Source organism: Prunus dulcis, chromosome 6 (assembly GCF_902201215.1).
Source record: "Prunus dulcis chromosome 6, ALMONDv2, whole genome shotgun sequence".
In the NCBI taxonomy this organism is placed as follows: Eukaryota; Viridiplantae; Streptophyta; class Magnoliopsida; order Rosales; family Rosaceae; genus Prunus; species Prunus dulcis.
Genome location: NC_047655.1, coordinates 7,178,000 through 7,201,452, shown reverse-complemented (window position 1 = coordinate 7,201,452; position 23,453 = coordinate 7,178,000). Strand labels below are relative to the sequence as shown.

The following is a 23,453-nucleotide window of genomic DNA, read 5'->3' as shown; positions in this document are numbered from 1 at the left end:
TAGGCTTCATTTTAAAACTGCATATGTTCTATTTATTCTTTTTCTTTTTCTTTTTCTCTTTTCTTTTTTATCAAAAAGTTTCTAGTCATTGTTATATGCATTAATGGTTCCCCTCAACAAAATTAGGCTGCTTGTGGGAGACGAATTGCTACAAATTGTATAATGACTCACTTGTTTTAGATGTTTTATTGTCGAACTTACTCTATGTATGATATAAATGTTAACCATATATGACTCACATGATCTTCTAGTGAACATGCAACAACCATGAGGTAAACAAAATCTACTCCATAACTCACACGTATTGTGTCGTAATATTGTCAAGAGATGTTTTGAGATTTTAAAGTACTAAAAGTGTAAGGCTCGTTTGGTAACCTTTTCACTTTTTGCTTTAGTTTTTATTTTGTTAGAGATAGAGAGTAAATATATGGAAGTAACGAAAGATGGAGAAGGGTGATGATGGTAGAAAAATGGAAAAGAAAAGCACGTGGAATGCTACACATGATGAAAACTAGAGGTTAAATCAATTTTAAATTGTTTCCATTCTCCAGTTTTTATTTCATTCATTCTTCTTCATTTCTCGAAAAATAAAAATAAAAATATCCTTAATTTCTTCATACCGTCCTCCCTCCATAATAATTCATCCCTTTGTCCAACATGTATTGTCCTTATATTTCTAACAAAAATAAAAACGAAAAACAAAAAAGGTTACCTAAAGGACTGTTAATTTTCACATTTCAGATGAAATGTTTGTGTGCTCTTCTGTTTTTGGTGTTATGAATTTTCAATCGCATGGGCTTTTCTGTTTTAAGGGTTTTATGCTGTGGGCTTCTTTACTGTTTGTAACTGGGCCTTATGTGAATGAATTGTATGATTCTCTTTCAGCCTATGATTGCCCTTTGGGCTACTTACTGAAGCCACCTTTCACTTGGCAAAAGAAAAATAAACAAACGCACGCTTTTTATTTTATTTTTTTAAGGGAAAGGGGTTGTTTCTACAACTACCAAGAGGTGTTATGGGTTCGAATTTGAGATCAAACAAATGTTTTTTTTACTGGAAATTAATGCCATTTTTCACTAGACTAGACTCCGTTGACGTAAACATACACCTCTCTGCATATGTGAGTTAAACTTGTTAATCATGACAATGAAGATCAGAGGTCTAAAGTTACGTTATTAAACAATTTCAGTAAGAAATTTAAAATGAAGAATGATATATTAGTCAAGTTATTGATTATGAAAACTATACAAAACAGATTTAGGTTTACTTTTTTAAAAAAAATTTATAAAGAACTTTCTTATTGAGAGGGGCGATAATATATTAAAATCACACACATTATACAGATACTAAGACTCGAATCCATGACCTTTTATGGTAGAGCAATTTAGGTTTACATTAATTTGTATGTTATTGCACAATTGTATAAGAATTTGCTTAAATCAACTCACATAAAAGAGTGAAAGAGACTTTAGTTTTATTTTTTCTTTTATTTAAAGAAGGGAAAAAAAAAATAGTGGAAGAGACCCGATGACGAGAAGGACGGGGGAACTTAAATAAAACGGTGAAGGGGCTGGTATAATGATTAAAGTATTTGTGGCCCCACACTAACCAAATCAACGGTTAATATTTTTCTTCCAATATTTTGTTTCGGAAAGGAAAGGGAACGGTTGAGCATCTTATTCATTTTGTCAATACAAAGTCAAATGTCTCCGTCTAACAATCCTAAAATGACAAAATAGTCCTTGCATTTAGTCATCGAATATTTAACGCTTACGTGTCCTCCTTCGTCTATTAGTCGTTTTCACACAAAAGCATAATTGTTGTATGACAGAACTACTACCCCAACAGAACGCATGGTTACGATATATATAACCAAAAAAATTTACTCACCATGAAGTAGGGAAGTTGTTACAGGCCAAAAGAAATTGGAATTAGCTTTGAAATAATTTTTTTTTATTTTACAAGTGATAGTCTAAACTATAAGAGCAATTCCAGCGATCAGGCCAAGTCCGAGGCTGGGGGGAGGCCAAGCAAAAAATCCAATTCCAACGGACCACTTTTGCCCGGGCTAGAAGTGGGACCCACGAAGACGGGCTGGAAGACATGTGTCGTCGTCTGGGGGCTCTGATCGCCTGCTCTCCTCCAATCCAACGGCTGGGCCTTTTTTTTGCTATAAAATTATGAAAAAATTTTGAATTTTTTTTCTATAAATACTTACTAATACTCTTCACTTTCAACACTAAATCCTCATACATTTTCTTCTACTTCTACTATTATTCACTTTTTACTCAACATTTTATTTACTTTTAAATTGTATTTTTATTTATCATCTTATCCGATTGAGATATGAATTTTATAATAAATATTGACACATACGAACCCAAAAATCTTATCCAAATTAATTGTTTAGGTAAACAAATTTGTAAAATAAATAAATAAATAGTATTTGCCCGTTGCCAAACACACATTACTTTTTGCAAGGGCAGCCACTATTCACATGAATAGTAGCTGCCCTAGTTCCCTTGTTGCCATGACAAAGGGCAAATGAGTGAAGTTGCTCTAAGGGGATGAAGGTTTGTCACACATACACACCCTACCAAGATCTCATAGAGGTTTAAACGTGAGATCAATAGTCTGCAAATCAAGATCCTTTTCCACTGGATTAGACTTTGTTGGCAAAAATAAAACTTAAAAAAGAATAAGCTATGTAAAATTTATGGTTAAGTTATATAGGTCTTTAGTTTATTTTATGCCTTTCAATTTAAATCTTAAATAACAAATCTAAAAGTTAGTGTGCATCTATCTCCTTACTAACAATATGTGTGTGAAATAAAAAATAATTATAGGTGTGGTACTAGAGTACGACTACATGGTATAACTTGTTTAATTATCATAATATAAATAGATATTTGTTAATCTTAAATCACATGACCGTACACATTATTATAATTTCTCTAAAACCAACACGAACCAATTATCACATGATTATAGTTCAATTTTCACGTATAATATTAAAGATTGGATCATTACTATCATATTGAACATCCAATTTTTTTTTTCCAATTAAATTTATAAGATCTGATATTTAGATAGTTATCCTCACTGTCCAATTATTAAAAAAAAAAAAAAACCTAATCAAGTATTAATTAATTAATGAACTGAACATTATAATGGGTATCCCTTGCAACTATCCACTAAATAACCTTATCAAAAAAGCAACTATTGCCTTATCTAAAAAGCAATATTAGAAAAATCACCACAAGAGTAGAAAAAACCACCTAATTGTGGTAGCCTGCACAATACTGGATTGATTAAAAAATAAACATCCCACCCATAAGCATATTGCAAAACTAGGGTTGCCTTTAAATTAATGCGTGCTTGCTCTACAATCTACCTAACCTCAATTATAAATTGAGATATGTAGTGATATACCTATTCATAGCACTAATATTATAAATAAACCATACACTAATGAATTTCTATAAACAAACAAAAAAAAAATTCAAAAAATGACAGCTAGCCTTATTGAATTTAATATTAATTATTAAATTACTTTGATGCCCTATTGAGTGTTTTGTGTATTTTTATGAGATTTTGGAGTTAGGTTTGTTTTAAGAAATTAATGGCAGTTTTGCAATTTATAAGAAATTAAAGTCTCTTTGTTATGTTGTAAATGAGTTTTGAGTGTGTTTCTAAAGTCCATTTTATATAAGGTATTTTTATAATTTGAGCTCATGTATTGAGTATAATAGTGAATATCCCTTATAAATTTTCATCCCACCTAATTCCCCTTCAAATCAAGAAACCTCGTAAAAATTTCTCATACAAGATTTTCTTTCCAAAAGTCGTCACATGAACATATAAACAATTGTCAACTGTGAAATATCTAAACGTACAAATAATGCGTGCTTGCTCTACAATTTACCTAACCCCAATTATAAATTTTCATCCCACCAAATTCCCTTTCAAATGAAGAAGCCTCATAGAAATTTCTAAGCAAACAATTGTCAACTGTGAATTGTGTGAACGTACAAATAAGCGTCGAATGTTAATTGTGAGTAAAGAATTATCAACCATTGATGTACACGCAAAACCCAATTTCACAATTGTGTTAAAATATCAATTAGCATTGAGCAACTCATTATAATTCATTGAAAAAGATTGATAAATCTATTTACCACAAAAAAGAAATTGATGGAATCTTCAATTCTCAAAGACGACTATCGTGGAAGGCAAAGGAAAAAGTGGTAGATTTGAGACTTTGTATTTATGTGCATTATTTTTTCAATAGAGGGGGTCGTTATCACCATCTTGCTTTTCATTTTCGTACCAACCCCACCCACATCAATCAAACACTTAAAAACACCCACCAATCATTTACTTTCTATTTCTTAACACCAACTTGCTCCGTTTCTCCTCACCAAGAATTTACTAACTTCTCTGCCAAAAAAAAACAAAAACAAAAATTTACAAACTTCAAACCCAAAATTAACCACCTCACAAAAACTTAATTAAGATTGAAATTAAGTTAAATTAACAATCCTCCAATTTGGGATTACATTACATTCGTAAAGACGATCATCTTGATCACATAAATTAGAAACGAGGAAGTAAAAGAAACTAAATTCATAAAAATTAGAAAAAGGCAACAAAAAAAAAAATCTAACCAATAATTCCCGTACACACCTTCTCTGTATTTCTTGTTTTCGAAAAATAAAATCCGTCTAATCTTCGAACCCGGTTTTCTCCCAAATTGCATTTCGGACCCGGCTGAGATCCCTCCCTTTCAAGGTCCTCCCCACGCCTTCGTGCACCGAGAACGACGCGATTCTCGTTCTCGCCATCTGCCTCGCCAAGAACTCGTGTGGCGGGACCCGCACGCCGCCGTCCACGTCATCGTCGCCGTCGTCATCGTCATCGCTCTTCCGGTTTTCTCGGTACTCGTCCCTCAAGATCTTGGACCAGTCCGGAATGCCGACCGGCAGCGACGCCGCCGTGCCGCCGGTACGGTCCGACCGGTCGGCGGCCTCAGATCGCCGGTTCTTGGACGCCGAGACGACACGGGAGCTCGGGACCGGTTTGCGGAACTCGGGCGAGTTGGACCTGGCGAAGTTGTAGATGTCTGACTCGTCGAGTTCGAATGCGGAGTCGGGCGCTAGGGTTGGGTGGTGGTGGTCGCTGGAGAGGTACCGGTAGTTCGGCCTAGCGTAGTAGCTCTTACTCGTCGCCATTTCAGAGGTCTAAAACGCTGCGTTTTAGGGGCTCTCTCGCTCTTCTTTTTTTTTTTTCGCTTTGCTTCTGTTCTGCGTTTTGGGTTTCGGCTCTACCAAAATGAGAGCGTTCGATACGCTTTTATGAAGGTTGGCTTGCCGCTTGCAGTTTGGATAAGGCTGCTTCTCTCGAGTTCAATCATGGTAAAATTACGTAACTGCCCCTGAGATTTTAAGGGAAAAAGACACGTCGGATTTTCGATTTATCCATTCGAATGGGTTGAGTTCAATATCTCCGGAGGTGGGGCCGGATAGGGTGCGTCGCACAGTTCTGATGGCGGAGGTTTTCATTGGACCCACAGAAATACATGAAACAATTCGCGTATACTGTCTGTTCAGTGTTTTGATCCATTTTGTTTAGCCAGAAAAACGTAATTGATCTTTTGTAACTGTAAACTAGAAAAGGTAAAGAAAGAAACTGAGGATATTTTGGTTTTGGATTGTATTTTTTGTTTGTTTTGAAACTCATGCCTCACATGTGAATGGCCAAAATTATTTACTTTTGAATTACGCAATATAATTAGGTAACGTTTGGTGGGTCGAATTAAGTTAAACTACTTCAATTAAATTTAACAAATCTTATAATTGTTCTTAAATATGTTTGGATCAGATTTATTAAATTGGACAACAATGTCTAAGCTGAGCCATCCAACCAAACCTTAAGTTTTAGGTATGACATCTTTCAACACATTATATGCACACACAAACGTATGAGAATGTTCTTGATAAATAGTGGGACAATATAAGATAATTATATTATCTGAAAATTTAATTAATAATCACCATCTACAATATGATTATTTTATATTGCAAGACTGTTTTGTAAGAGAAAACTATTGTGTAATGTATAAATTAGGTATTTTATAGAAAGTGTATTTTTTGAGAAAAAAGGTAGATTTCATTTCAATAGAAAGTGGAAAAATTAGCCATGTTTTGACGTGGCCTAGTTAAAACTTTTTCGGAGAAAATCACATGAAAAAAACTTCGGAGTAAGAAAAAGTATCACACATATCAATAGAACATATCTAAAACAAATTACAGAACATCAATTAATAGAAAGTGCATTTTTTAAACAAATAAAAAGTAAGAATAATAACTGTGTTCCGAAAAAAAAAGAAAAAAGAAAATCAATCACTAAATTCAATTTCGTGAAATAAATAAATAAAATTTGGGTTTGATTTAAAAGGAAAAAGGTGAAAGAACACTAAAATATTTTCCCGTTTTTATGTGAACCAAACTGACATTAGAAAGAATAAAAATCGCAAAAAGTTTCATAACTTGCCAAAGATGTCGGCGCCGTTGGTTTTCAAGCGGTTGATGACCGCCACGCAGGGGCAGGGAATTGAAAGCGTAACGTAAAGACTCGTGGGGGGAAGCGGACAAAAAGCGCAGAGAATAAGGGGCAAAATGGGAAATACGAATTCCGTCCCAAACAAGAACTAAACAATGCAATTGCAATATGTGATCTACTCGCACTGGAAGTCACAAGTTTTGTCGCGACGCAGATGAGATGGGGCTCACCTGACCTGGTTTTGGAAAAGAGGACAAAAGTGGTCCTGTTTAGACGTTCGAGGACCTCGCCAAGTGTCCGCTTACCTGTGTTTTCGCCACGTGGCGCAGATTGGTTCCACGCAACTGCGAGAGCATGCTGGCACGTGAAGTAGGCCCCCACTGCTCGGATCTAGCGCGTCTACTGCCAGCTGGCTCCTGGCCTGCTCCTCCCAAACGGGACAATCCAAAATATCTTCGTTTTCTCGCGTTTTTTAAAACTCGCGAGTGAATACCGCGCGGACTCGTGAAGTTTTATGAAATTAGTTGAACGTTGAACGCCAAATCAACTTCACGCTTTGCTTATGAAAGCGATAGGATTTGCTGTACATTGAAATAGAAATAGAAAGAAGGAAAACCAAAATACTCAAGTCGGTCCAGTCAAGCCGTCCTTTTTTTTTTCCCCCTTTTTGACGAACAATACTTTTATAGCGAATGAAAATATTCATGACTATGTATCGAACTCATTATAAATATATATTGTTTTATAATCTATGTGAGTTAAACATGAACCTTATTTAATCAACTAGAAGATACCTTTATAACGAATCAAGATATTCACACTATGCATCGAACTCATCATAAATATATATCGTTTCATTATCTATGTGAGTCGAACATGAGACCTCCTTCAACTAATTAGAAACGTACAATCATTCATTTTGTATCTAGCTTATTTAGCTACCCAATTCATTTTAATACAAGTTGGGTTTAAATGCAGTCAATTTTTGGCAAAGGAGGAATAAATTTGATTCCAGCAAATGAGTTCACAAACACAATAACCAATGGCAACATTATGGTTCTTCTAGCTGGCTTCCATGAAGAATATTATTTTTGGTGGCTAATCTAAATCATCAGATTAACTATGAACTTTAATGGGCTTCACAGAATAGGTATGACAACATTCAAGTTGATAGACCACTCCAAATTATTCATTGATATTCTCCTTGACATGTCCCTTTGTGGGCTATCCTCTGCTGTCATAATATTTGTCATATTATCTATCACATTATTGTAAGAAGCTAATTTTGTAGCCAATGTAGTAGTCTAAATCCGTCCGTCACTCGTGTTATAACACATAAATTAATAAACGGTGTTTTAGTGCCGCATAATATTTTTTTATTGACATTTCTAATGTTCGACATGATAAATAAAATAGCTTTTTTTTTTTTACTTTACTATTAGGTTATTATTGACTTTAGCATATTATGTTTCGAAATTGTGAAGCTGAATGACTCTTTTATAATTTTGCGATAAAAAATCACAGTATCATAATATTAAGCATTTTGAAGTTTGTTCTTATATGTGAAACGCATGGTTTGCATGGAGCAACATAAACAATTATCAAATACAACATTGTGAGTGCCATAGTAATTAATTGTTAATTTCGTTCCCTAATTTAATTGGATGAACTTTGAACAAAGAGAAGTACGTTTGCGACTTTTCGTCCACCAATAATATATCGTGGTTAATCGTTTTGATGATGACGTCTTGGTTTAATTATGGGATGCTTTGGGTATTATATTCAACCCTAATATAATAATTAGTATTAATAGAATAATTACACTTCAATAATGGTGACCTTAGGGAGTTCTTTATTTGGGTAACAATCTGATGATGCATCAACTCATATTGTACAACACTCGTAATCATCTATCCCTATCCTATGAACAGTAACTGGGGGTTTTTAAAAAAAAAGGGAAAAAAAGTGGAAATCATTTCCTGCATTAATTAAACATTACTTAGCAATATAAGCCAATAACAAATTGATTCAAGCATCTTAGGCCACTTGCCCTAAAGAAAAAGTAAATGCAATTTCATGAACGAAGTACTTTTGTTGAAGTACCTGTGCTCTGCTTTTGCTTTTGTTTAGAATAAAACTCATTGCGCAAATTAACAAGGAACTAACCTAGAACAAGCACCTTCTTGTTTTTATTTTAGTTATTTTAGTTATTTTTTCTTTTTTTGGTTCCATCCACTCCTTTTGTGTTGTACCCTAAGGGCTCGTTTGGGAGTTATTTTGGATAAGTCAAAAATCACTTATACGGAGAATCACTTTTTCAAATAATCACTTTAAGTGGTTTTATGTGATTTTATAGAGAAACACATCCCATGTGCTTCTACCAAGAATCACTTAAAATAACTTAAAGTGTTTATATAGAGAAACACTTGAGAGGTGGTTCTCCATAGCAGTGATTCTAGCATATCCAGAATCACTCCAAACGAGCCATAAATCTAACATGTAGCTCACTTACACATCCGTGGCACCTGATTGAAAAGTTGTATAACTAACAACACTTTGGAGACTTGCTTGTTTTTCGGCTTTTGCATAAGCGAGAAAGACATACAAGCATGACGTATGAACAAAATTTTGACACGCATAACAATAATTTAGATCAACAGTTTATTAACATAAAATGACAGATTATTAGCGAAAAATAACACTTTTTTTCTTCTTCGTCTAATCAAACTATACAAAAATATGAGGGAACATCACTTAGACTTATCCTTAATTATTGCACCTATAAATTTTATTTTTACAAAAGAATTGTTAAAGCCACCTAGCTCCTAGCCAGATATACAAATAATGAGGGACAACAATAATGTGGCCTTTTGGGTAGTGGGTATTGGATTACCTTATCGAGGACTAAAATGGCATCAAAATTGGATCTTGGAAAAAAAAAATATTCCAAACCAGATTATCCCATCAACATCTAAAAGGCATTATTAGTTCAACTTTGAGATTCAAAGTTGCACTTGCACCCCCAATATCTGATATATTCACCCAGCAACTACAATTATTGGTTTAAAAAATTTCAGAACTAGTGAGATATTGAAGAAAACAAACCGATCCCACACAAGTCTATGTCTATAAAAGGCATGGACGGGGAGGGGTGGGCGTAGGGCTTATAGCTAGGGTTTCTTTTTCGTGGCATAAAGTTTGATGTGTGAATTGTGGGCCATTGGATTGATACATTGGAGCAATTACTAGCTTAGCCTATATGAACGGTCTTGGATCATGACATAATTTATTTTTTTTTCGGCTTTGAGGTTGATTGGAGAGGGTGACTTCATTGTCCAAAGTGAGGTTGTAACTTGCAACTTTGAAGCTCCTCTACCACCATTATTTTCCTTTGAGAGTTACGTTTTTGGCTATTGAAATGACCCCAACATGATTAACTCCTACACCATAAAAGAAGTGACTCATTTCCAGACCTTTTTTCTTCGAAAATTTAGACAAATAAATCATTTTGGAGTTGAATGGACCAAAATATCCTAATTCAAACGAAGAATATAGCTGCGATGACAATTGGTCGTAATAATATACTCTGTGTATATATATACTTTACGATGTTCACATCTAGAATTTTGTTAAAATGGGCTTTATACTGATTCATGACTATTAATCACTCACGTGTTTGTGAACAATTATAATTTAACTTTCCGTGGGAATGGAATAACATTTGTAATGTAGTCCCAGAGCTAAGCAACAACGTTACGTTTTTGATTTCTGGTGCAGCTCATTGCAGGCAGTTGGTTATTACTTGAGTGAGATGATAGGCTGGTTCATTCAGGGTGAGAAAGTGACACTGTTGCTCTTGCGCATGCGTTTGTGAAAGAAGATGTACATCAGTTTTGATTGACACAAATACAAAACAATCATGCAGTGTGTGGTATGACATCAAATCAACCAAGAAAATTTGAACTTTAAAAGTTTGAAATGCTTATGCCTATCAGAGACCATTAAAATGTGGGCAAACCCAAGCTGCAAGTGGCATGTCTTCGTGCCAAGATTTCGGAGAGTAAAACCGTGTGATAGTTTCATTCTCTAAATCGTAGACAGCCATATCAAATGGCCTGCCATCAGGATGCTGATATTTTAGCAAATCCTCTGTGTAGTATATAGAATTAGGCTGGCACCCAGGAAAGTTTGAAGCCAAGACACTTCAACTATTCGAAGACAATTACAAAATCCTAAGAGTGCAAATATTGCCACAAAATAAATTAACTGTCAAGGCTATTATCTAGTGCGGTCCATGGACAAAATATATAGCTTTTACTTCAGCGATATAGTACTTTCTAATGTTGGAAGATATCACAAGTTCGAATCCCTCTCAAGATGGTCAAACAAAACTATAAACTGGATAAGTTACAAAACTATAAACCTGGTAAGGGACTTTTTCTAAAATCCTGTTATTTTTTCAAGATTCATGATCTCTATACTACAATACTCTATGTATATACACTCCGTAATGTTCATATCTAGAATTTTGTTAGTAATCTCTAATTCATGTTGTCAAGAGATGTAGTTTTTGATGAAACTATGTCCAGGAATTGGAAGGAGAATTCAGAGAATTCTGTTGCTGTGACCTACATTCAGAATCAATATGAAAATGAGCTTGGTGTGAATTCACATGGGTTCAGTGAATTTGAAGGAAGTCCCTCTAGTCCCTGTACTCCTTCACATACTGAAGAACAAGAACGGATCATGCATGAGTCAGCAAAGATTTCACAACTTTATGATCATACTCTAGTGAAGTGGAGAAATATAAGTGACATTCTGGCACAGTGCAATCTTTGTATTGTAGAACCTGAGAAATGTGAAGAAGCTGCACAAGACAAGGCCTAGATAAAAGCAATGGAAGAAAAATTGTCAATGATTGAGAAAAATGGAACTTGAGAGCTTGTAGATAGGCCAAGTGATAAGCAAGTCATTGGAGTGAAATGGGTGTTCAAAACCAAGCTAAATTTGGATGGTTCAGTACAAAAGAACAAGGCAAGGTTGGTTGCCAAGGGGTATGTGCAGAAACCAGGAATCGACTACAATGAAACTTTTGCTCTAATTGCTAGATTGGATACAATCAGAACCTTGATTGCTCTTGCTGCACAAAGAAGCTGGAAGTTGTACCAACTAAATGTTAAATCTTCCTTTTTGAATGGAAAATTACATGAAGAGGTGTATGTTGACCAACCTGAGGGATTTGTACTTGATGGCAAGGAGGACAAGGTCTACAGATTGCACAAGGCCCTTTATGGACTAAAACAGGCACCTAGAGCCTAGTATGGAGAGATTGACAGCTATATGATTTAGTGTGGATTTGAGAAAAGCTTGAGCGAAGCAACTCTCTATACTAAGACAAGGGGAGACAAAGAAATCCTAATTGTGTCTATCTATGTGGATGACATAATATATACTGGAAGCAATGAAGAAATGTTGAAAGACTTCAAAGAAGATATGCAGGTGAAATATGAAATGACAAATTTAGGACTTCTTCATCATTTCCTAGGAATGGGAGTGATACAAATTGATTCAAGCATTTTCATTCATCAAATGAACTATGCTTCTTCCTTGTTGGATAAATTTGGCTTGAAAGAGTGCAAATATGTCTTCATCTCTCTTGTTGCTACTGAGAAATTAAGCAAAGATGATGGAAGTGGTGCAGCAAGTGAAGAACAATATAGAAAGATTGTGGGAAGTCTGTTATACCTCACTGCTACAAGGCCGGATGTGATGTACGCAGCTAGTTTACTAGCTAGATATATGCATTGTCCTACTAACAAGCACTATGGGACAGCCAAGAGAGTGCTCAGATACGTTAAAGGGACACTAGATTATGGTTTAAAGTATGAGAAAGGCAATAAGGTAGTCCTAATTGGATATTGTGACAGTGACTGGGGAGGTTCCATGGATGATAGCAAAAGCACATCCGGCTATGCTTTCTCATTAGTGGAGTTTTCTCATGGGCATTTGTTAAGCAAAATTGTGTTGCACTCTCAACTGCGGAGGCAGAGTATATCAGTGCATCAGAAGCTACAGCACATGCTATCTGGCCCAGATTTGTTCTTGAGGATTTTGGGGAACTACAAACAGAAGCAACTCCTTTGCAGTGTGACAACACATATGCAATTTCAATAACTAAGAATCCAGTGTTCCATCAACGGACAAAACACATTGACAAAAGATACCACTTCGTCAAAGATGCTTTGCAGCAAGGTATTATTGATCTAGTCTATTGTCCTACGAAGGACCAAGTAGCAGACATCTTTACCAAAGCTTTACCGAAGGAAAGGTTCAATTATCTCAGAGATAAACTTGTCAGCTCAAAGCTTAAAGGGGAGTGTTAGTGTATAAGCATTGAGCTAATATGAGTTTAGGATAAATAAGCCTTGTGTTTAAATTGTGTATGCACTTAGTCTGATAAATGACAAGTGAGAGGTCCTTCAATATGTAAGGCTAAAATAGCCATATGTAGCAACTTTAAGAATAGCTAGATGTGAGGCTGAGATTCAATATGATGTGTGTGAATCCGGCTAAGGCTAACGGTTATGAGATGCTCTTTGGTGTGCTCATTTTTCATTGAGAGAAATATAGTACTCTCTGCTTTTCTGCAGAGAGAAGGAGAACTCTTCATTCATCATCCTTTTATTCTTTCTTCTTCATTTTCATACCCAGACAAACACACACTCTAACACTTACAAAACTACGAGGCAGCTACAACTCCGTGGGGAGGGACTTTCTTTTAAGCAAGTATCGTTAGCATTTCTATCAACAGTGAATTTCAAAAGGAACACATGTTATGTAATATTAAAATATTACTACCTATAAAGCTTGCATAATTTGTTCTAGGCTTATTATCACAAAACGTCCCTAAAGTTTACGAAACTATCAGATTGCATCCTTAATGTTTTTTTTTGTCATTCGTGGTCCTCAAAGTTAGCATGTATGATCACAAATGGTCCCTGCCGTTAGGTTCCGTCAAAAATTCATTAGTTTGCTGACGTGAATATATGTATATCACAAAACATCCTTAAGGTTCACACACCTATCACAAATGGTCCTTACGAAATTTTTTTTAATTTAAAATTCATAAAATTTTTGTTTTCTTTTTAAAATTTATGAATTATAATTATTTTAAAATATATATTAAATTTTAAATACATGTGACACTATATTATTGTAGATGTGGGCTCCATATATATGCCACATCAACAAACTAATGAAGTTTTTAAAAAATAATTTAAAATTCATAAAATTTAAAAATGAAAAAAAAACTAAAAGTTTAGGGTTTATAAATGGTTCTCAAGATTAAAATCCTTCTATAAATTATTTTTTCATTTATAAATAATTTTAAAAAGAAAACCAAAATTTTATGAATTTTAAATTTTTTTTTAAAAAAATTCGTAAGGACCATTTGTGATAAGTGTGTAAACCTCAGGGATGTTTTGTGATATATATGTATGCCATAGCAAACTAACAGAGTTTTTGACAGACCCTAACGTCAGGGACCATTTGTGATTGCACATACTAACTTTGAGGACCATAAGTGACACAAAAAAACATTAAGGATGCAATCTGATAGTTTCGTAAACCTCAGGGATGTTTTGTGATAATAAGCCTTTGTTCTAATTTAACTCCAAGATAGGGGGGTGGAGTGCACAAATGTAACATCATGAACAAATTCTAACGCTGCAAAATGAACACACAGGCAAAAAAAACACATAAGAAAAGAAGAAGAAATCAGTCCGTCCCTGCATTTCTGTGGCACATAAGTAATGATGAAGGCTCTTAAAATCCAAAATGCGAGATAAATTACAGAGTTACAGCTACCCTCCTCTAATTTCAGTTCGTTGATCATAGAATGGCCAAAAAGTAACATTATGAAGGGCAAAAAGAAGAGTGGCTTATGCCTAGCAGAGTCCATTAAACTGTGGACAAATCCAAGCTGCAAGTGGCATGCCTTTGTGCCAACAATTCGGAGAGTAAAACCGTGTGCTGGTTTCATTCTCTAAATTGTTGACAGCCATATCAAATGGTCTGCCATCAGGATGCTGACGTTTTAGCAAATCCTTTGTGTAGTGTACGGAATTAGGCTGACACCCAGGAAAGTTTGAAGCCAAGACAGGCGCTGAATGATTGTCGCCAACAACCAAAGCCTCATCTCCAATGCTTTCTACTTCAACCTGGTGCACAATGGATCCGTCCTTGTCATCAAACACCACCTTGTAAACCTTGAAGCTATCAGTCAACAAATCTCCATCGCGACCTTCTTTTGGTTTCAAAATTCTTCGAACATGCAACATGTCTCCCTTGGTTGATTCCACAAGAAATGCACCTTAATTTCTTATTAAGACAAGTCCAATATTCTTGTCCTCCTTTAAGGAAAGCCAACCTCAAATCCACAAGGTAGAATAAAATAGCCCAATAATTTTGGTTTCAAATGGGGATCTTGTCTGGATCAGGATTGAGGTGCTCATAATCCAAGCTTTGTTGTGCTAGTCTCTCCTTCGGATTCGGTAGGGATCATCAGCAGCATGGGGAGTACCTTAAGCCAGCGTTATGTTGCATCATTGTAGTGTATATTGAAAAACCAAGCCAGTCCTTGCAAACGGCAGCACAACGAACGTGGTCAATGGGTTCCAACAACTTATCCAGAATACAAAAGACAACAAGTAGCGGAAGACTTGTCCATTTTGATGGGTAGCCACCAATGGATGTACCAGTACATGACAATAGAAGTAAGAACCAAACAACAATAACAAGAGAAGAAGGAAAGAAATGCCCTGGTGTATGAGCGTGTCTATCCCAACGACCCACAACATTCTCGAATAGGTAAGGATCATTAACTGAAGCCCGAAGCAATGACCCAAGTGTTGTTTTACTAGGCCCATACCCAATGGGTACGTCCTAAATACACATTTACCCTCAACCCAAGCGTCAGCAAATGCCCAAATGTGATGAAAGACCCAAATCTCTTTCTTTCAAAGCTCTCCAGGAGACAAGGGGCAATTTAGACATTCCTTAACTTCAATGCCCTGCAAAACCCTAGCATATATTTCACACCATTTGCTACACTCTCAATCGCCTTGTTGTAGGAAACCCTAGCATTTTGTTTCTCTCCTTCATCATCAGCAACAATGCCGCCGAAGTTCGATCCCTCACAGGTCGTCGACGTCTACGTCCGAGTCACCGGCGGTGAAGTCGGCGCGGCGAGTTCGCTTGCTCCAAAGATCGGTCCTCTCGGTCTCTCCCCAAAGAAGATCGGAGAAGACATAGCCAAGGAGACCGCCAAGGACTGGAAGGGCTTACGTGTCACCGTCAAGCTCACCGTCCAGAACAGACAGGCCAAGGTCTCTGTGGTGCCGTCGGCGGCGGCGCTGGTCATCAAGGCTTTGAAGGAGCCCGAGCGCGACCGCAAGAAGACTAAGAACATCAAGCACAGTGGAAACATCTCTCTAGACGACGTCATCGAGATCGCCAAGATCATGAAGCACAGATCCATGGCCAAGGAGCTTGCCGGCACGGTGAAGGAGATTCTCGGCACCTGCGTATCCGTCGGGTGCACGGTCGACGGCAAGGACCCTAAGGATTTGCAACAGGAGATTGCCGATGGTGATGTTGAGATCCCTCTCGACTGAGCTGTTGCTGTGAGGCTCTTTCTTTTTCTTTTGCTGAATTAAATTTTTGTTTAAGGGTATGTCGTTTTGGATAATTTGTGGATTAATTTGGAGTACGTTATTAAGATCGTTAATCACTCTTTTTATGGCAATTTAGATGAGTTGGAGGGTTTTTGTAACCCAGTTTTTTACATGTTGTGGATGCTGATGGCGGTGTTATTAGTATTAAAGAATATAATGGGTTTTTTAAATTATCTTAGTTGTGTTCATTTGATGGTTGCTATTGTTTTGTTTTGTGTGTCGATTTTAGTATGTATGGTCATCTGTTGAATGCAAAATGTGGTAGCTTTGGTAAAGGGTTATGTGAATATATTAGTCATATTTGGGTATCGTTTGGAATTAGAACATGATTTATGCTAAATAGTTTTAATTGTTCATACTAGAGGGACTAGAGAATATATGATGCATGTGCAATGAAATTGAAGTTGGGAGTTGGGAGTTGAGCTAAGAAAATGGGAATTTTCTGTACCAGCTTAGGTTTTTTAATATGTTATTCAAGTTGCTCCAAAGTGGCCGGACATTATTAGTTATATTAGGTACGTCAAGCAAGCAACATAGAGTTTTAATACAGTTATCTTTACATTGTATAGTCTTCTATCACAGTTTTGTTTCAACCATAGATTTTTTGTGCCCCGGCTGTTTGTTTTCAATTATCCCATTTTCTGCACCCATAGGTTTATCTAGAACTGGTGCATATCAGGGAGTCATTTGTTCAGTGTGTATCTTGTCATTCCCCCTTCTGAATCTTGCGTGGAAGTTGTCTCCTAAAGCATCGTGTTTCATTGAACATGGCAAGGTACTTTCCTAAAGTTAGTATTGGATGTTTCTTTTCTTATTGTGTTTGCTGTTTTATAAGTATTAATCCAGCCTCTTGGAATGTATTTTGTAACTATAATCCGTCTAGTAGTTGCATTCCCCTCTCAATTTTTGTTTATGGTGAGTCAAAAGGAGTTTGTCTGCATTTAGCTTATCATTGCCGCTTGATAGATAAGGATAAATTAAGTGTAGTCAAATTGCCAATTGGACTTGAATTTTGACCATCCTTGACAAGTTCAAATTTATTTTCAACTGTCCAACTCTGGACATGTGAATCCGTAAATGGATGGCTTAGTCTTTTTGTTGTAGCATGTTTGACTCTTTGTTATGGATTGGATGATTGGTTTCAGCTGAAAGACCAAATTTTTTTGATTCCTTTGTTTGATGTTGCTCCTTTTTGGCTATGGCAATGTTTCCAGCGTTGAGGTGACTTTTTTTTTTCTGTGTGGATGAATGTTAAATATAAAAACCTTATTGTAGTATTTTCATATACCATTATGTTTGGTCAATCTACTGCAGAATCTGCATGATTTCTTTCTTACAGTTTCTGTTTCCTGGGTGTAGTTGCAGTCTGAAATCTTCCAACAATTGAAGTTGAATTCCCCTGTATTTTTTTAATGGTATTTTTGTTTTTCTTTAGCTTCTTGTTAAAGATTGTGCATAGCTTTTCATAAGACTGCGGATTTAGGGTGAGAACTTCTAGGCGACAATGGCTCCCTGTTTCTGAATAAGTTTCTTTATTAGGATTTACCAATTTTTATGCAGTTTTAGGTGTCTATGAACTCGTTAAAGGAGATGTGTGGTGGTCTAAGTACAATATTGTTTATGCAGTTGTAGTAAGTTGCAGGTTTTGCTAGAAAGTAGGGATGTAAAACAGCAATGTTGCAAAAGTGACCGTCGAACACCTACATGTGGTAAAACTAAAACATAAGACTCATGTATTAGATATGTAGCCTTGTAGAAATCAACAGTAACAAAATGGTAAATGCACATTGAGCACTTAAATGGCCTATTTCTTTAGGTCATTTCCTCCACAATAGGAGACAAAATGGGTTCTAGACACTTTATTAGAATTCAGTTTCTAATTTGGCTAAGTTAGCTTTGACCTATGTTGGGCTTTTAGCTTTATTAAGCATGGCCGTTTACCAAATACAAACCTATATAAACCGTCAAACCCCATTACCCCTAATAATTCAACTCAATTCTCAAATACTTAGACAGAATTTGTCCTTTCCCATCCCTCCTTAGCTCTCTTTCTCAATCTAAAAGCCAAGGGAGAAAGAGAGACATAAAATCTTCTCCACATCACACAACCTACAAAATATCGACATCGTCCGCCGCTTAAGCTTTGATTTTGAGTCAGAAGCTCGCAATGGCAAAGGATATGAGCAAGCCTTGGATTGAGGTTGCACCATCCCTTCTTGATTTCCCATGGAAGGGTTCTAGCTCTCCGAAATTGGAGACAATTTTGGAAGAGCTAGCAGAAGAGTATAGTGATGACGATGATTAGTGTTCTTGGTTGAATGGGAGATGGCAATTATGAGAGAGAGAGAGAGAGAGAGAGAGAGAGAGAGAGAGAGAGAGAGAGAGAGAGGGCTCACAATTTGTGTTGTGTGCGGCTCTTTGATAATTGATATATTATCTTGTTATGTACATTTGTGAATATATGTAAATCAGTGTACATAATGCAATTTGGCTTTCCTCTTATGTTGGAAGTGACTTTTATTCTTTATGTTGTAGTTTAAGTAGTTAAGAACATTTAGCCTTGCACTTGAGATCATAAATTCGATTCTCCTTTCTTCAATATCTCTTGTATAAAAGAAAAAAGAAAAAAAAGAAAAAGCCAATAGAAAGAATTTGATAATATTTTTGGGGGCTGATATTATTATTTTTGGGACTAATGTTGAGGTCTCTCAATTCTACTATGGTCAATATATTTTTGGGACTAATTTTGATGGGTCGCCATCAACCATTAGTAATCACTTACATTATGTGGTTGATTATGGGTTTAAAAAAATTGGAAGAGGCACCGGCCAATGAGAAGTCACTCTCAGCCACACAAAAGCCAGAAACAAAAACAAAATTTTCTTTTGATTTCATCATACACCCTTCAAGTTTTGGACACGTGGTGCATTCTTAGCCATAACCATAAAATTCAAAGAAAAACCACACAAAGTTTTAAGTAAATACTGAAACAAAATGTGGACTGCGGGGATTGGGATTGGGGAATGTTAAATTGAAAAGAGAGAGGAAAGAAATGGTGGGGAGATATAAGAGTGGGGCGGCGATGGTTGTCAATTCATGGCATCAACATTTCACCAGAGATATTTATAAAAAAATGCTTTTTTTTGGTTTTATATATATTGTGAGGGTTCTTATGAGGTGTGTATTCTGTACACTTTTCTCATCCTCAAACTGTTTTATTATTATCGTTTTGTTTCTTTCCAAGAAAATTTGTTTGTTTTATTATAATCTTTTTGTTTCTTTCTAAGAAAATTTGTTTATTTACGATGTGGCCAGACACAGCCAAAAACTAGGTACTTGGAAATCCGCTTAATACCATTATTAAAAAAAAAAAAAAAAAACATATCTCCATCATAATTTTTGTTTTGGATACAAGATCTCCATCATAATTTAAAGAATTACTTGTGGATTCTATCTTAATATCTATAATTGAATACCTTCAAAACTCGGAATAGTATTAACTGAGGGTCCGATTCATAGCTTTCCCCATTCATGTTAAGTAAACATGCCTTGAGTTCTAATTGAATTTTGTGAGACAGTTTGAAAATGTACAAATATGTGTTAAATCAATTGATTAATACAGTGTGTATGTGCCCTTACACGATTGCAGCCGAGTTCAATTCCGGTGTCAAAAGAATAAAAACAGCTTGGCAATGACAGCAATGCCAATGCCATATCATTCATAGTTTCCTATATGCATTATCACCGTAGACTTTCATAAAACAGAAAAAGTAAAATATTGAAACCAATACGTTCTAATTATATTTTTTTTGGTTGGCCTTTTGGTTTTTACAATTATTAATAGTAAAGAAAAACCACGAGTCTCATAATTGAGATGACAAATGGTCCATAACCACCATAAGTATCAAACCTCACCATTTGATTTTAGGTAGGATCCAGATAAGTTCTTCTGGCAAACCATCATCAGCCAATACATTTAGGAATATAATATTCTTGATTAAATTAAATAATTAAGACTTTAGGGATAATGGTCTTATTCCTTAGATTATTGAATTCCCAATGATAGGCTTCTTGTTTATAGTATTTTGTAGGTGAGAATTATCAATTTCTCCAGCTCTATCAGGTTCTTTTTGTTCTTTTCTTTTTCTTTTCTTCTCAACTTAACTACCTGTTTAGCAGGTGTGTGGTTTTATACAAAATGTCTCAATATTATTAGGAGTAAAATTATTTATTATATGAGACTTTCTATTTTATTAAGTTTTCGATATGAGATTTGTATCCAAAACAATATCCATCCTCGATTCAATTTCTTTAACAATCCATCCATCATTATTGGATGTTTTACAATATTTGTGCATTCATTTCTTATCTTCTTTTCTTTTGTGTTTGAAAAAAATTGAATGCACGAAACGAAAGTAGTAGAAAGTAGAATAGAAAGAAGTGAACCACAGTGACAACATACCAAAGCAACCAAAAAGTAAGATGTGAGTGATGCATCGGACCGTTGCCTGCTTCTTTTTGGGTCTAGATGACGCTTTAACACTTATTATTGTACCAACTACATTTCCAATTTTATATATTGGATTTGACAACTGACTTTTAGTTGGTGATGAAATTTCATTTAATAGTATATCATTATTACGGTATCTTAAGTTAATCACACACGTTGCTATGTAAGAAAGTTAAATACTGCTACATGACATTCCGCTGTAAGTTTGTTTTTCTCCTTTCTTCGTTTTTAAGTGATCTTTAACTCAAAATTATGGAGAAGTGATAATCTAAAATGATGAATAAAGTTCAGAAATTAAAAGTAAAGCCCTTTACTTTTAGTAGCCGTTGGAGGACAAGGAGGGGCCCATGCAAGCGAAATCAAGCTAATATGGATTATGGGCGGCATAAAATAACATAATCATGTTAATCATCATGCTTAAACAATAACATAAAAAAATACACACTTTCTATGTGCCCCCATAAATACCCCTACGCACTCACAAACCCAACACCAAGCCCCAATCCAAAAGCACATACTTCACAAGCCACAACAAGCACATAGATAATTTAATTTTTAGTCACAGAAGAAGCCATGGCTAAAGATGTAGAGGGAGCTGAGCATGGTGAGTTTGCAGCCAAAGACTACCAGGACCCTCCTCCAACCCCCTTCTTTGATGCTGAGGAGCTGACCAAATGGTCTTTCTACAGAGCTCTTATTGCTGAGTTCGTTGCCACCCTTCTCTTCCTTTACATCACCGTTTTGACCGTCATTGGCTACAAGTCCCAGAGCAGTGGAGACCAATGCGGCGGCGTTGGCATTCTGGGCATCGCCTGGGCCTTTGGTGGCATGATCTTTGTCCTTGTTTACTGCACCGCCGGTATTTCTGGTACGTTTTTCTTTTCTGACAACGTTTGGCAGAAATAAACCAAAGTGCTTTTGAAAAAAACATTTCAAAAATACTTGAAATCACTTTCTTGATTAGTAAGACTTGAAAGAAATCCCAAGTTTAGAAGAATTTGAATTTGAACGTTTTTTTAATAAAAGCGCTACTAAATAAAAAGTACTTTGTTCAAAAGCACCCCCAAACACACTCGAAGCTAGCTAGTTTCCGTTTGGGTGCTGAGAAAAATGAAAGAAAACAGAATTTAAGTCTTATTATTTTTTTTTTTCATATGACAATTGCAGGTGGACACATAAACCCAGCTGTGACCTTTGGACTATTCTTGGCTCGCAAGGTTTCACTGCCGAGGGCAGTTTTGTACATCGTAGCCCAGTCTTTGGGTGCAATCTGCGGTGTTGGGTTGGTGAAGGCCTTCCAAAAGACATACTACGAGGAGTATGGTGGTGGAGCCAACGAGTTGGCTGCTGGGTACAACAAGGGCACTGGCTTGGGAGCTGAGATCATTGGTACCTTTGTTCTTGTCTACACTGTCTTCTCTGCCACTGACCCCAAGAGAAATGCCAGAGACTCCCATGTCCCTGTAAGCTCATCACCTAATTAACCATGCTTATCTATTTTTAATTAGCTCCTAATAACTCAATTTGACTTATTTTGTTCTTCAACTAACTTTCGTTTATGTGATTTGAACTTGCGGATTCCATCCCTCCACAAAATTTTGTTAACCCTATATGTTTTTTTATATTCTTAAATTAAGGTCTTGGCACCACTTCCCATTGGATTTGCTGTTTTCATTGTTCACCTGGCCACCATCCCAATCACTGGAACTGGTATCAACCCTGCTAGAAGTTTTGGAGCTGCTGTGATCTACAACAAGGACAAAGCTTGGGATGACCAAGTATGTGCTCTCTCTCTCTCTCTCTCTCTCTCTCTCTCTCTCTCTCTCTCTCTCTCTCTCCATTTTCACATTAAATTGAATTTGTGTTATTAATTTTCTTTTGGGGTTTAAATGATAAAACATGCACGCAATGGTTAGTTATGTTAGTTAATTGAATTTGTTTTATATTTCAGTGGATCTTCTGGCTTGGACCATTTATTGGAGCTGCCATTGCTGCCTTGTACCACCAATACATTCTGAGAGCAGGAGCCATTAAGGCTCTAGGGTCTTTCAGGAGCAATGCTTAGTTAAATATTTTCACCCATGGTTTTCAAGGAGATGGTCTCTTTTTCTAAAAAGAATAATTAACAAAATGGGGGAGTGCAAGTCTGTCCTGAGGGGGGTCCTTTCAGCAATCTCCTCTTGTCTCTCTCAAGGGCTCAAAGGGAAGAAATTGGTGGAGGGCCATGGAATTGTAGATAAGCATGGCTTTGGGCAAGGGTGTTATTTTGTATCCCTCTCTTCTTTGTTACTTTTCTTACTTTTGCTTTCCAATTATGTTTTTGTGCTATTTTCATTTCTTCTGTGTATCCTTATCTTTTATTCCCTTTTTTCTTTTGTTACTTTTCTAAGTGGTGTATGCATGTTGATGATGATGGCAGAGAAAGCTAATGAAATATGGTTTGTGTTCATTGGTCTCAATCACCTTCTATTGATGCTTCACACATCATGGGTTTTGTTTTTGCTTGCAAATTAATTTAATTAGTCAATAGTTAATCTTCTGTCCATTAATTATCAAGATTAGGTAGAGTTAATTAATTTGGGATGAAAATGGGGTCTTGATTGAGACATTTGAAAGATGCATTTTAACTTAGCTTTAGTTAAAGGATG

General features: G+C 36.0%; 3 protein-coding genes and 1 pseudogene across 4 annotated transcripts; 2 read left to right on the top strand and 2 right to left on the bottom strand.

Moving 5' to 3' along the window:
* Positions 1-4,237: 4,237 nt before the first annotated feature.
* On the bottom strand, positions 4,238-5,344 carry LOC117633253. Of its 2 annotated transcripts, none has more exons than XM_034366973.1 (2): positions 4,687-5,344; positions 4,238-4,440 (listed from the first exon to the last, which is right to left on the bottom strand). In XM_034366973.1, exon 1 carries the CDS (start codon positions 5,229-5,231, stop codon positions 4,725-4,727), a length of 507 nt encoding a protein of 168 aa, XP_034222864.1. In that variant the 5' UTR covers positions 5,232-5,344; the 3' UTR covers positions 4,238-4,440; positions 4,687-4,724. The 2 variants fall into 2 exon arrangements, with proteins under 2 accessions (XP_034222864.1, XP_034222865.1); XM_034366974.1 differs by having other exon boundaries at positions 4,238-4,435.
* A 9,088-nt stretch (positions 5,345-14,432) lies between these two features.
* Positions 14,433-15,168, bottom strand: LOC117630190 (annotated as a pseudogene).
* Positions 15,169-15,610: 442 nt separating this feature from the next.
* On the top strand, positions 15,611-16,468 carry LOC117631967 (60S ribosomal protein L12). Its single transcript, XM_034365321.1, has one exon. The coding sequence runs from the start codon at positions 15,735-15,737 to the stop codon at positions 16,233-16,235; it is 501 nt and encodes a 166-aa protein (XP_034221212.1). The 5' UTR covers positions 15,611-15,734; the 3' UTR covers positions 16,236-16,468.
* Positions 16,469-21,206: 4,738 nt separating this feature from the next.
* On the top strand, positions 21,207-23,264 carry LOC117633177 (aquaporin PIP2-2). The gene is made up of 4 exons (XM_034366884.1): positions 21,207-21,673; positions 21,973-22,268; positions 22,443-22,583; positions 22,757-23,264. Exons 1-4 carry the CDS (start codon positions 21,379-21,381, stop codon positions 22,868-22,870), a joined length of 846 nt encoding a protein of 281 aa, XP_034222775.1. The 5' UTR covers positions 21,207-21,378; the 3' UTR covers positions 22,871-23,264.
* Positions 23,265-23,453: the final 189 nt, after the last annotated feature.

Coding starts and splice junctions, on each gene's coding strand:
- LOC117633253 (XM_034366973.1), bottom strand. CDS start 5,231: ATGGCGACGAGTAAGAGCTACTACGCTAGGCCGAACTACCGGTACCTC.
- LOC117633177 (XM_034366884.1), top strand. CDS start 21,379: ATGGCTAAAGATGTAGAGGGAGCTGAGCATGGTGAGTTTGCAGCCAAA. Junction 21,674..21,972: donor CTGCACCGCCGGTATTTCTG/GTACGTTTTTCT, acceptor TGACAATTGCAG/GTGGACACATAAACCCAGCT. Junction 22,584..22,756: donor ACAAAGCTTGGGATGACCAA/GTATGTGCTCTC, acceptor TTTATATTTCAG/TGGATCTTCTGGCTTGGACC.
- LOC117631967 (XM_034365321.1), top strand. CDS start 15,735: ATGCCGCCGAAGTTCGATCCCTCACAGGTCGTCGACGTCTACGTCCGA.